At 44.7% G+C, this 13072-nt stretch overlaps 1 protein-coding gene across 19 annotated transcripts in view; it reads left to right on the top strand.

The window, feature by feature from the left end:
- Positions 1 to 13072, top strand: part of Ppip5k1 (diphosphoinositol pentakisphosphate kinase 1) — a 41573-nt gene that overhangs the window by 554 nt on the left and 27947 nt on the right. For 6 of the 19 annotated variants that reach the window (XM_027422047.2, XM_027422049.2, XM_035446901.1 and 3 more), the window contains exons 1-16: positions 3 to 3445; positions 3554 to 3650; positions 3910 to 4084; positions 4465 to 4660; positions 5059 to 5149; positions 5354 to 5439; positions 5764 to 5918; positions 6052 to 6153; positions 7075 to 7236; positions 7333 to 7454; positions 11373 to 11474; positions 11708 to 11794; positions 11902 to 11977; positions 12106 to 12215; positions 12291 to 12373; positions 12858 to 12989. In XM_027422047.2, coding sequence (XP_027277848.1) covers positions 3938 to 4084; positions 4465 to 4660; positions 5059 to 5149; positions 5354 to 5439; positions 5764 to 5918; positions 6052 to 6153; positions 7075 to 7236; positions 7333 to 7454; positions 11373 to 11474; positions 11708 to 11794; positions 11902 to 11977; positions 12106 to 12215; positions 12291 to 12373; positions 12858 to 12989 — 1651 coding nt within the window. In that variant the 5' untranslated portion in view covers positions 3 to 3445; positions 3554 to 3650; positions 3910 to 3937. Of the gene's footprint in view, positions 1 to 2; positions 3446 to 3553; positions 3651 to 3823; positions 4085 to 4464; positions 4661 to 5058; positions 5150 to 5353; positions 5440 to 5763; positions 5919 to 6048; positions 6154 to 7033; positions 7237 to 7332; positions 7455 to 11372; positions 11475 to 11707; positions 11795 to 11901; positions 11978 to 12105; positions 12216 to 12290; positions 12374 to 12857; positions 12990 to 13072 lie in introns of those variants that run through there. The other 13 variants (XM_027422048.2, XM_027422051.2, XM_027422052.2 and 10 more) reach the window with 7 other exon arrangements.

A 13072-nucleotide genomic window follows, 5' to 3' on the forward strand; every position in this document is an offset into this window, starting at 1 on the left:
GTGCGCGAGAAGCCGAGGGAAGAAGGGAGGACCAGCCGGCGCTGGATGCTGGCGGAGTGAGGGAAGGGACTCGCTGGCCAGGGGACAGGGTCTGCTGAGGAATGCGTTCTGTGGAGAGGTGAACCTCCAGAAAGGCCAGGTGTGAGCAAGGACGCTCTTGTTATAGGGGTTCCTAGTTGTAGGGGGGATCATTAAGTGCTCATCGTTAACGGAAAGATGCTTGCTAATTAGTGTACCCTGGAGACTGAGGCAGGCAGATCCTGAGTTCAACACTATCCTGGGCTACATAGAGTCTGTCTCAAAAAAAAAAAAAAAAAAAAAAAGTGTTAGCAAGTGTGATGACTCATGTGCAGGTTTGAAGTGTTGTTTACTTCTGGGAGTCACCAAGTGGGAAAATTGGCTGGATTGGTTGCGTTAATTGACCTGTGGTTGGGATGCAGCAGTCTGTGGGAGAAAGGCTAGGGAAATCAGTGAAGAGCCTTTATCGGGGAGGATGAGTTAGCTAACACTGACAACAGGCAGCAGATGGTTGACTGGTGTCAGAATAAGGGATATGTCGGAAACATTAAACTTGCCTTAGGAAGGAAGTGGGAAGCAGGCAGAGTGGCCCACGCCTGTAATCCCAACATTTGGGAGACTGAGGGAGGAGGGTTCTGTGAGTTTAAGGCCAGCTTGAGCTACAGGAGACATTGTCTCAAAAGAAGCGGGGAGGGGCTCACTTTTGAAGGTGGGAAAAATCCAATATTGGTGGTGGTATGAAGAGTTTCCTTGATGACTTCCTTTACTGCTGTTGGAGCCTCTATCAAATGCAAGGTGATGTCAAGAAATTAGAGGTCCATGAAACTACCCTCAACTCTAGGAGCTAAAGAAGTTACAGTTCCCTGTTGCCGTAGCCCTTCCCCAGATTTAATTTAGCATAGGTGCTCCCTAGATTGCCTCCTTGTTTCCCCCACCCCCTTCCCTCTCTTCCTTCCATAGTAAGACTGCCCTTTAGCCCAGAGTAGAATCTGCCATTTTCTTGTGCAACAAAGTTTGGGGAGAAGATGAAGGGGAAAGAGCACAAAAAACTGCAAAGTGGTTTTGGGAATACCACATTAAAACCCCAGCCTCTCCCAGAAGCACATCCAAATAAACCCTGGCTTTGTCGTAGCTATTCCTGCCAGGCTTCTATTTTTGCTTTGTTAACTATGAATTTGGACCTTCATCTCCTTTCAGTCCTTGCTTGTGAACAGACTTCTCCATCCTATGATCTCCCATCACAGGGTTGCAGTAGAATTCCAAGAACATGGCTGGATAGTGTTTAAAAACAACAACAACAAAAAAAAAAAAACAAAAAAAACAGGGAATACCTAAGGAAAGGGCAATTGGTGAAGGAATCTTAGACACAGGGAAATCTATTTCAGAAAAGGCACAAAGAGTGTGATGAAATTCTAATTGGGGAAATTGTGAGATATCTTTGGGAATGCCACAGTTAGGTCACTAAAAGGGAATTCAAAGGAAGGTCTGTCAGTCAGGAGGAGTTTGTGTGTGCAAACTGCAGTGCATAACTGGAGACGTCAAGTAGAAGAATGTTCTGTCTTGTGGTTGAGCAATAGAGGCATCAGATGAGGAAGACTGAGACGGGTAAGGTCTATATAAAGGTCATCTATAATTTTCTAGTCAAAGCGGCAACCCTAGTTGTAATGGAAGAATTTTAAACTAAAATAGAGAGAGGAATTATTGAAGACTTTAAAACTCTGTAAGAGTAAGTTAACTAATTTACTCAAGGAGTTCTTGGCTTCATTAGGGTTGGCAGTGTTTCTGAGAACTTCTATGGAACATGGAAAATTTCTATTGAGTGACTCCATTTTATTTTTGGAAAATAATTATAGTTGTTCATACCCTTACAACTTACGATTAGCAGATATTAGCCTTCTGATCTTTTTGAGTTTTGAAAATAGACATATTTATAGGCAAGGTTGTATAGATATCATTGGAAACTCTTAGCGCCATTCTCTTTTTTTCTTCAAATGTAACTTCTCTTACAGATTTGTTGTCTTTTCAGTCCGTTTCTTGAAAATTATGTAATTTTATTTTGTTTTGAGGGATCCATCTCATTGTGTAGCCCTGGCTGGCCTGGAACTCACAATGTAGACCAGGACAGCCCTGAACTCACAGGGATCTGCCTGCTTCTTCCTCCCTAGTTCAGGTACTGGAGGCAGGCACCATTACACCCAGATTTAGTCTGCTTTTAAAGGGGTACTAACTGGGGGCTGGAAAGATGGCTTAGTGATCCCTGGCTGTTCTTTCAGAGGACCTGGGTTCTGTTCCCAGCACCAATGTGTACGGAGGTTCCTGCAGGCAGAACACCCATGCATATAAAAGAAATGCTTAACAACGACAACAACAAACTTGTAATTGCCTATGCAGTCATAAACAGTGCATGATGTTTATTTATGCAAATGGGTGTGTTTACCTTGGCAGTTTGTAGTTGAAAACTGTTGCATATAACTTACATATTTAGTGTGTATGTTTGTGGACCCACAGAACGCACACATGTGGAGGTTAAAGGACAACCTGTGGAAGTCAGTCCTCTCCCTCCGCCAAATAGGGCCTAGGGTTCAAACTAAAATTGTTAGACTTGGCAGCAGGTGCCTCCATCTGATCCATCTTCCTGACCTTCATTCATTTTTAAAATCTGGTATTTTTTCTATATATACTGCATCACAATTTACCATTCTCCTTATGGCATCTGGATTGTTCTTAGTTTTCCCCTTAGGCAACAATGACATAGAGAAGGCAAGAATGTCCTTGTGTGTGCCCACATGTGTAGGAGAGTCTTGCCACAGCTGTCTATCCATCTTGGTGCTGCTAACAGTTTGGGCTGGGTAGATCTTGAGATAGCATATACATTTTAGAATTTCTCATGGCATTCCCTTCGTCTGCTTACTAGAAACCACTATCACACCCTTCCGGTTCTGGTAACCAGGAATGCCCCTGACAGATCTCTCTCTGGTACGGCAAAATCACAATAGAGTTTTCCACCTAAACTCTAGGCTTATGTTCGCAGAAGTGGAACTGCCAGCTTTCTCTGATCCAAATTCATTTTTACCAATATGGCCTTAGGACTTTCCCAGTGTAGCTGCTGCTACAAAGGACCTTGTCTGTCTTGCAGTGCTAGAGGACAGTGGATGGACCACTGAGACTGCAGTTTGAGAATGGATTGAAAACTGCTGTGTGAATGTTTACAGTTTCAACCTCCAACTAGCACCAGACTTCTTTCCTTGACCTGATTTTTTAAGGTGGTGTGGGTGAAGGAAAAAGGGAGAGCACAGATGTTACTGTCCTGAGACAATGCTTAGAGTGGAAGTGTCCTCAATAAAGGTTTCTTGAGCTGATTGCAGGTAGTAGCAAGGATGGAGTTTAAAGGCAGAACTTTGGAGTTGCAGCATCCCTCTGCCCTCGGGTCAGTACCTTGACTCTAGCAGTGCTGTGGGGAGGTGGAGAGAGCTGGGAACATTGTGGAATGAATCCAGAGTTTGAAATAAATGTCACCCTAACCTTCTCTTGGTAGGAGTCAACAGTAGCCTTCCTTGAAGAACTGCCTCTTCTATTTGCTGCCTGGAGTTAACATTGTTTCCTGCTGGCAGAATCAGGGAGATGCCAGCACTGTAAGGCTTCATCTTCGGATCTTCTTACAGTTCCTGGCTGGGGTGGATTATGTGGGGAGGAAACAGAGTCCTTGCTTTGCTCTTCTTTGTAGTCATGTCAGCTTGTAGTGCAGTTTCCTTCCTCATTGGTCCTTTCCATAGCTTTGTTTCTGTTTCCTCTTGTACCCTTGTAGTTCCCTCTCATTGTCTAGTTCCCTGTACCCTATCCCTACCCACTGTGAGGGTACTGGATTCTAAGCTGAAGTACCCACTTCTGCAGAGCGGGATGAGTGGGTGCTCCGGCGGGGATGTGGTCATTGACGGCCAATGAGGACGAGAACACTACAGCCCACTTCTTCCTCGGAGCTGGAGATGAGGGGTTGGGCACCTGTGAAATAGGCATGAGGATGGAAGAGAGTGACAGTGAACTCCTTGAGGACGAGGAGGATGAAGTGGTAAGTCTAGGGAAAGGGATATAGCTCGGTGTTGGGGCCCCTGCCCTAGAGAATTGATATTCTGTTGGATGGAGACACCTCTGTTCTTTGCAAGCACAGACTGTTGTAAACAGGCTCTATCTTGACTAGGGGAGGGGCAAATAGAGATTGGTCAGTTACCTGTCTCCGAAACTCCTGCTCAAAGGTTCTCCTCCTGTTGTCTTATGGTCACTGCTTCTTCTTTTGAAGACGCACTTTTCCTATAGGCTTTCTTCTGTAGTAGGCATCCTTTATCCCTTAGCTCCAAAGTCCTGGCAAGAAACTGCCTTGGAAAATCGTGACCATGTTGAAGGTGATATATGTGGGAACCTGGAGTTCCTTATAGCACTTCTTTTCTCTAGCCTCCAGAACCTCAAATTATTGTTGGCATCTGTGCCATGACCAAGAAATCCAAGTCCAAGCCAATGACCCAAATCCTTGAGCGACTCTGCAGGTTTGACTACCTGACTGTTGTCATCCTGGGAGAAGACGTGATCCTCAATGAACCTGTGGAGAACTGGCCATCCTGCCACTGCCTCATTTCTTTCCACTCCAAAGGTTAGGGGCTGGGAAGGAAGGATGGTGGTGGGGATGCTGGTTTGAGAATAGAATTCTTATTATCCCATTAATAAGAGAATGCCAGCTTCTCAACACACAAGGCAATAGTGAAGGGGGTTTGCCTTCTGTTTCAGGTTTGCTGGGTGAAGGTTTAAGCCCGTATCCCAGCCACACAAGACAACTCCAAGGCACTTAAAGTGGGTCTCTGGGAGGATCCTACATGTGATTGTGTTTATTATTGCAATGAATATCCTGGACTTGGGGTTCTGGGCAGCCGGGTTAGATGTTTGGAGGAACTCAGTGGCAGGTGCTAGCTCTAGGGGATCACGGTCTGTCCTGCTATTTCTCACTCTGTCTCTTTTACTTTTTTGGTCTCCCCATTTCTTTCTCCATCACAGGCTTTCCTCTGGATAAAGCTGTTGCCTACTCCAAACTTCGAAACCCCTTCCTTATCAATGATCTGGCCATGCAGTATTACATCCAAGATAGGTATAGCTTCCTATGGACCAGAGGGGAGGGTGACCCTGAAATGCCCGTTTAGGAAGCCTATTCTGGGATGGGCTGAGTCAAACAAACATGCTTCATTTTTTGTACTATCTTGTATTGAGTTATGCTTCCCAGTGCAAATAAAATTCCTATACCCCTTTGTTATCCCTACCTTTCCTACCTGGCTAATTTGTTTGGGGGTGACAGGAGGGAGGTGTACCGCATCCTGCAGGAGGAGGGTATTGATCTGCCGAGATACGCTGTGCTCAACCGTGACCCTGCCTGTCCCGAGGGTGAGTAACCGGCTGTGTCTGGTCATTCCCTGCCTTGATTTCCATGATTTAGCCCAATATTTGTCCCTTAAACACCTCCTCTGTACATATCTGTGTGTGCCTTTGACTGTTGGATTATAGGTAGAGTTATGGGTCTTTAGACAGCCTTTGAACTTTTATATAGATATTATCATATCTAAATGCCGTATATGAGAATTGCCATATCTGTTATAGGACATGGTCATAAAATTTGGAAAGTTGTATAGATTAAAACCCCAGGGAAATAGGAGTTGGAAATACTCTCCAACCTTAGGCCATAAGAACGATCACACACCCATTTTTCAGAGTGCAACTTGATAGAAGGTGAAGACCAGGTGGAGGTCAACGGAGCCGTCTTTCCCAAGCCCTTTGTGGAGAAGCCAGTGAGTGCAGAGGACCACAACGTTTACATCTACTACCCCAGCTCTGCTGGAGGAGGAAGCCAGCGCCTCTTCCGTAAGGTACAGGAGATAGCTGAGCATCTGGGAGGTCAGAGAGTAGAAGGGCAGTGAGGTTATTGGTAATGGAGAGGTGATTTGAGGACAAAGCCTGGAGATTGAAGCAATGTTGTTTCCCTTTCCTTTCCTCCTAAAGATTGGCAGCCGGAGTAGTGTTTACTCTCCCGAGAGCAGCGTCCGGAAGACAGGATCATACATCTATGAGGAGTTTATGCCAACAGATGGCACAGATGTTAAGGTTATGGTGGATACAGAGATTTAAAATGTTATAAACATCTGGGTGGGAATGAGGTGCTTGGGAAGCAAGTGGTAGTGTATGTGGATAGGATCTTAGAAAATGAAACACGATGTCAACTGGCTTTCACATTCAAGTGAAGATAACAAATGAGATATAAATGTTCTCATTTCCTCGATCAGAGCAAGAACAAGGTGTCATAGTACATTTTAAAACATTGGTAAATTATTATTTGATAAGGACTAGACAATAGTGCCAAACTCCTAAGGAGAAACCTGTGTAATATCACAGGAATAAGGCTCATTACCAAAAATATCAGTCTCTGTATTCTTTTTTAAAAATTATCTTACTACATTTGTGTGTGTGTGTGTGTGTGTGTGTGTGTGTGTGTGTGTGTGTGTGTAGGTGTGTATGGTGTATGTGCGTGTGCGTGTGCGTGTGTGTGTGTGTGTGTGTGTGTGTGTGTGTGTGTGTGTGTGTGCACGCGTGTGCACCATAGCATGCATGTGGAGTCAGGGGACAACCTGGGGCAGTCACTTCTCTCCTTCATCCATATGAATCCTGGAGATCAGACTTGTCAGCCAACATCTTTACCTGCTGAGTCATCTCATGACCCCAGTCTTTGTATTCTTAACATTTGGAGGGGTTTTTGTTTGTCTTGTTTTTGTTTTAAGACAGGGTCTCACTATGTAGCTCTGGCTGACCTGGGACTTACTGTTTTAGACCAGGTTGTCATTGAACTCATGAAGTCCTGCCTCTGACTCCTGAGTGCTGGGATTAAAGGCGGGTGCCACCACCCTTGGCTGTGCAGAGTTTTTTTGTTTTTTTTTTTATTCTAGAATAGTCTACAGACCTAGTGCTCATATTGTCTTCTCACATACAGGGTGAGCTGTGGGCATACTCAGTGATGCTATGTACCTGCAGGTGTATACAGTGGGGCCAGATTATGCCCATGCTGAAGCTAGAAAATCTCCAGCTTTGGATGGGAAGGTTGAACGAGACAGTGAGGGCAAAGAGGTTCGATATCCAGTCATGTTGACTGCCATGGAAAAACTGGTGGCCAGGAAGGTCTGCGTAGCTTTTAAGGTAGAGTGTGCTCATGGGGCTGTGGGATGAAGGAAAGAAACTGGGGCGGGGTCTGGGAACTTGTCTGTGATTCATCTTGCCTTTTTGTTTTTGCAGCAAACAGTTTGTGGATTTGACCTTCTTCGTGCCAATGGTCACTCCTTTGTGTGTGACGTCAATGGCTTCAGCTTTGTCAAGAACTCAATGAAATATTATGATGACTGTGCCAAGATTCTTGGGTAAGAGACCTCGGGCTGGGGTTTGGGGAGGTGGGACCAGGAGAGTTCTCTTCCTAAGCTGGGTGTGATGGTCTGTGCCTGTTACCCCAGCAGCTGGGAGGTAGAAGCAGTTTGAAACTATCCTGGGATACTTGAGGCTGTACCAATAAATAAAACAAACAAACAGATAAATAAATAAATAAAGCTTTTGCTTTATTTTAGCCATTTTAAAAATGATTCAAAAGTCAAAAACAAAAAAGGAGAAGGGACTTCTCAGCCCTCTGCTGCCCCAGCACTGCGTTCCTCAGAGAAGATTGCTATTAACAGTCTTAGCTAAAACGGATTGTCTTTCTCTCCCATGTGTACATAACTATATTTAGTTCACTGGATGTGATAATACCATGATTTTGCTTTTAAAATAGCATGTAATACTTAAACCATTCAAAAAGCATAAGGAATGATGAATATAGTGAGTATCCATGACTATGGTAGTTCTAGCCAAACACTATCTACCTTAAGAAATACACCATTAGGCCAGATGTGGTGGTACATACCTTCATCCCAGCATTCGGGAGCCAGAGGCAAACGGATCTCTGTGAATTCCAGGCCAGTCAGAGCTACATAGTGAGAGGCCTATCCCAAAACAAACAAAAACATTGTTGAGAGCCAGCAAGATGGCTCAGAGGATAAAATGTGTGTGTGTGTGTGTGTGTGTGTGTGTGCGCGTTCGTGTGTGTGTGTGTGTGTGTGTGTGTGTGTGTGTGTGTGTGTGTGTGTGTGTGTGTGTACTGCATAAACCAAGCTATATGAATTTGATCCCTAGAACCTATGTAAAGGTGGGAAGAGAGAACTAATTCTACAAATTTGTCTTCTGACCTCCACACACATGCCATAGCATACATACATACAAACATATCATACACATTTATGCACACGATAATTAATGAAAAAAACCCCACACTATTAAGAGTTGGTCTGGGTGTCATGGCACATTCCTAAAATCAACACTCAGGAGGCAGAGGTAGGTGTATGTCTGTGAGTTCCATGCCATCCTGGTCTGCATAGTGAGTTCCAGGACAGCCATAGCTACACAGAGAAACCCTGTCTCAAAAACAAATAGATAAATAAATATTATTAGGGCCAGATATGATGGTACACACATACAATTTCACGTTCAAGAGACTGAGAATTTCAAGTCTGAGGCAAGCCTATGCTACATAGCAAGACCCTGTCTGGAAGAAGCTGGAGATGTAGTAGAATGGCTGCCTGAAGCCCCGGGTTCAATCCCCAGCCCCTCATAAAAGCCATGGTGGTACGTACATACCAGCATTTGGGAGGTGAAGGCAGTGTGGAGACAGGGGAAGAATCAGAAATTTAACTTCAAGGTTGAGAAGATGGCTCAGTCAATAAAGTGTTTACTGTATGTAGGTGGAGTTTTTCTCTGTCCCTACAGCCACTCCCAGATAACCACACAGAAACTTAATATGCTCAGCTGATTGCTCTTATAACTAACCCATTTCTTTCTTTCTTTCTTTCTTTCTTTTTTTTTTTGGTTTTTTTGAGACAAGGTTTCTCTGTGGCTTTGGATGCTATCCTGGAACTAGCTCTTTTAGACCAGGCTGGTCTCAAACTCACAGAGATCCACCTGCCTCTGCCTCCCAAGTGCTGGGATTAAAGGCGTGGGCCACCAACGCCGGGCCTAGTAACCCATTTCTATTAATCTATGTGCTACCCCGAGGCTCATTTACCTCATGGACATACTTCCCATCCTGCTCGTTCTTTGTCTCATAGTGGCTCCTGAGAGACTGCCCTTCCTCTTCCCAGCATTCTCTCTGTCTCTAAAATCCTGCCTAGCTATCAGCCAATCAACTTTGTATTAACAATGAGAACAACACATTTTCAGTGTACAGAGGGATTATTCCACAGCAACTGCAATAGTGAAGACTGAAGTTTAGATCCTAGCACCCATGTCAAAAGTCAGGAGTAGCCTGTAATCCCAACGTAAGGAGACAGAAACAAGATGATCCTAAGGGCTCACTGGCCAGCCAGTGTAGATGATTGGTGAACTCCAGGTCAACCAACGAGAGAGCCCGTCTTAAAACACAAAGTGGAGAGTGGTCAAGGAAGACACCTGACTTTGACCTCTAATCTCCACAGGCTCACATAGACTGATATATACATCTGTACACATGAATATAATATAATCCCACCCACCCACCTACACAAATACAAAATAGAACTTTAAGGTCATCTACTACATGAGGCCAGCCTGGGATACATGAGAAGAAATATACTATTAAGAATATGTGAAGGCTGGGTGTGAGGGCCCATCCTTTAATTTTGGTGCTTGGGAGGCAGAGGTAAGAGATTTCTGTGAGTTCGAGACAAGCCAGGGTTACAGTGTGAGACTCTTTCTAAAACAGAGTATTTGAGGGCTTGAGATATGGTTTAGATGGTAAAAGAGCTTGCTCTGCAAACTTGATGACCCTGGAACCCATGTAAAAGTTGGAAAGACCTGACTACTGAAAGTTGTCCTTTGACTGCCACATTCCCGTGCCCACACACACACACACACACACACCATACACACACATGATCACACATATACATCTCATATATATACCCCATGTCCACACATATACCTCTCTCTCTCTCTCTCTCTCTCTCTCTCTCTCTCTCTCTCACACACACACACACACACCCATACCCATGCTCACACATATATATCACATACACTCATGCTCACACATATACATCACACACACACATACATCTTACATATATACCATGCCCACACATATACATTATATACAATTTACACATACACCCGTGCCTACACATACACATCACACAAACAATCAATTAATAAAAAAAATTTCAAGATGGATATGGTAGCACACACCTGCAATCCCAGCACTTGAGAGGCAGAGGCAGGAGGATTTCTTGGCATTCAAGACCAGCCTACTCTATATAATTAGTTCCAGCCCAGCTAGGGATACATAGTGAGACTCTGTCTTGTTTTGGGTTTTTTGTTTTTTGTTTTTTTTTTTTTTTTTTTTGGTTTTTCGAGACAGGGTTTCTCTGTGGCTTTGGAGGATGTCCGGGAACTAGCTCTTGTAGACCAGGCTGGTCTCGAACTCACAGAGATCTGCCTGCCTCTGCCTCCCGAGTGCTGGGATTAAAGACGTGTGCCACCAACGCCCGGCAAGACTCTGTATTGAAAAAAATATTTTTTGACACATGTATAAGAAAAATGAAAGAAGAGCTAGAGAGAAGACTCAGGGGTCAAGAGCACTGCTGTTTTTGCAAAGAACCTGGTTCCTAGTACCAACATGGTAGCTCACAACCATCTGTAATTCCAGTTTTAGGGGATCATTGCCGCCTTCAGATCTTGGTGGTCACCAAGTACACACGTGTGCTCATACATGCAGAATAAACACTCATAAAGTAAACAAAAAAGGAAAAGAATAAATGAGTTAAGCCTGGTTATGTATGCTGTAATCCCATTGGGATTGTGGGAAGTAGGTTTAGGAGACTAGTAGGGTTAGGAGATTAGTTCAAGGCTAGCCTAGTGGTCTGGAGGCTAGCTTGGGCTACATGAGATCTTGTCTGAAAACAAAAATAAAGGAGTGTAGTTGAAATCCCTATATAGTGCTGAGGTTAAATCCTCTCCCCACACCCAAAGGGACTACTAGCCTTCCCTGACTACTAGCCTTCCCTGGTTTTTCACTGCCATGCATTTGTTCCATGCATCTGTTGCCTTTAGCAGCTGAGTCATCTCACTGCCCTCTCTCTCTCTCTCTCTCTTTTTTTTTAAAGGAGTTATTTCAGGCCTTATATTAATGCTTTCTTTGCTACATGATTGCATATATGTTATGACCTTCTGTCATACAATTGTTCATTTATTTTCATTCAGCTTTGTTATGTTTTGCCTCCTAGGAACACCATTATGCGGGAGCTTGCCCCACAGTTCCAGATACCATGGTCCATCCCCACAGAAGCCGAGGACATTCCCATTGTCCCTACCACTTCTGGCACCATGTAAGCAGAAGTTAAAAGTCTGTGGTGACCTGCATAAAATCTAGGATTGCTTTCCCGACTCCATGCTATCTAACTAGTAGTGCCTGACCTTTACTAGTTACAGTCTCTGTGAGTCCACACTGTGTCTACTCTCAGACCCCTTTGTTCTTTGATATCTCAAATAGAATGTGATAGTAGGAGATAAGTTGAGGTCTGGGGTGGGAGAATGGCTCTGAGGACACTCCCAATCTTAGGATGGAACTCCGCTGTGTCATTGCCATTATCCGTCATGGAGATCGAACCCCAAAGCAGAAGATGAAGATGGAGGTGACACACTCGAGGTAGGAAGAATGTCCTAATTTAGATGGATAGTTCTTCTCGAGGGATATGGATAGAGCACACTTCCCAGGAGGTCTGATTTTTTTTTTCTTACATTTTACTTCTTCAGGTTTTTTGCTCTATTTGAAAAACATGGTGGATATAAGACGGGAAAATTAAAACTTAAGCGACCTGAGCAGCTCCAGGTAAGGTGGTGGATCTGGATGGGAGCCCTGGTCTAAGAAGAAAGAGAGCCCCAGTGGGACTGAGAAGGGGTGGATGGAAGGGTGAAATGGAGAGAAGGAAGGACTACACGGTTCCCTGTGGTCTCTAGGAGGTGCTGGACATTACGCGGCTGCTGTTGGCTGAACTGGAGAAAGAACCAGGCATTGAGATTGAGGAGAAGACGGGGAAACTGGAGCAGCTGAAATCCGTGTTGGAGATGTGAGAGAGGGACAGCGGCAGGGAGCTACTAACTGAGGTGTGGGGCAGGAAGTAACCTGTGCCTGTTCCCTGCAGGTATGGTCACTTCTCAGGTATCAACCGGAAGGTGCAGCTGACTTACTATCCCCACGGAGTGAAAGCTTCAAATGAGGGCCAAGGTGAGCAGCTCTCTTCTTCCTCCTCATCCTCCTCTTCTTCTTTAACATTCTAAAAACTATATTTATTTAGTGGTGGTGGGACACACATGCCACAGAGCAGTTGTGGAGCTCAGAGGACAACTGTGGGGGTCAGTTCCTTCTTTCTACCCTGTTGGTCCTGGGGATGGAACTTGGGTATTTAGGCTTGGTGGCAAATGCCTTTACCAGCTGAGCCATCTCACCGGCATTTTTTTTATTATTATTTTTTAAGATAGAGTCTTGCTATGTAACCCAAGCTGACGCCAAGTTCCCAGCAATCCTTCTGCCTCAGTTTTCCAAGAGCTAGTATTATAGGCATGTGACACCATACCTAGCTTTCAGATCTCTCAACCTTGTGCATGGTCTCTACCTGTAATTACCTATGCTCTCGTCAGAAATCCTGATGTTTATGTGTTCCCATCATAACCCCTGGATAAGGCCTGTCCACTGCACCTTCTTCCTTCAGATCCGCAGAGAGAAGCCCTGGCACCGTCTCTCTTGCTAGTGCTGAAATGGGGTGGAGAGCTGACTCCTGATGGCCGAGTTCAGGCCGAGGAGCTGGGTCGAGCTTTTCGTTGCATGTACCCTGGAGGCCAGGGTGAGTGTTGGAGAGTAAACACCTAGCAAGACTGGGATAAGATCATTAGTCTTAGGTGGGGAGAGGGGATTGAAGGAGCAGAT

Source organism: Cricetulus griseus, chromosome 6, assembly GCF_003668045.3.
Source record: "Cricetulus griseus strain 17A/GY chromosome 6, alternate assembly CriGri-PICRH-1.0, whole genome shotgun sequence".
NCBI classification, from domain to species: Eukaryota; Metazoa; Chordata; class Mammalia; order Rodentia; family Cricetidae; genus Cricetulus; species Cricetulus griseus.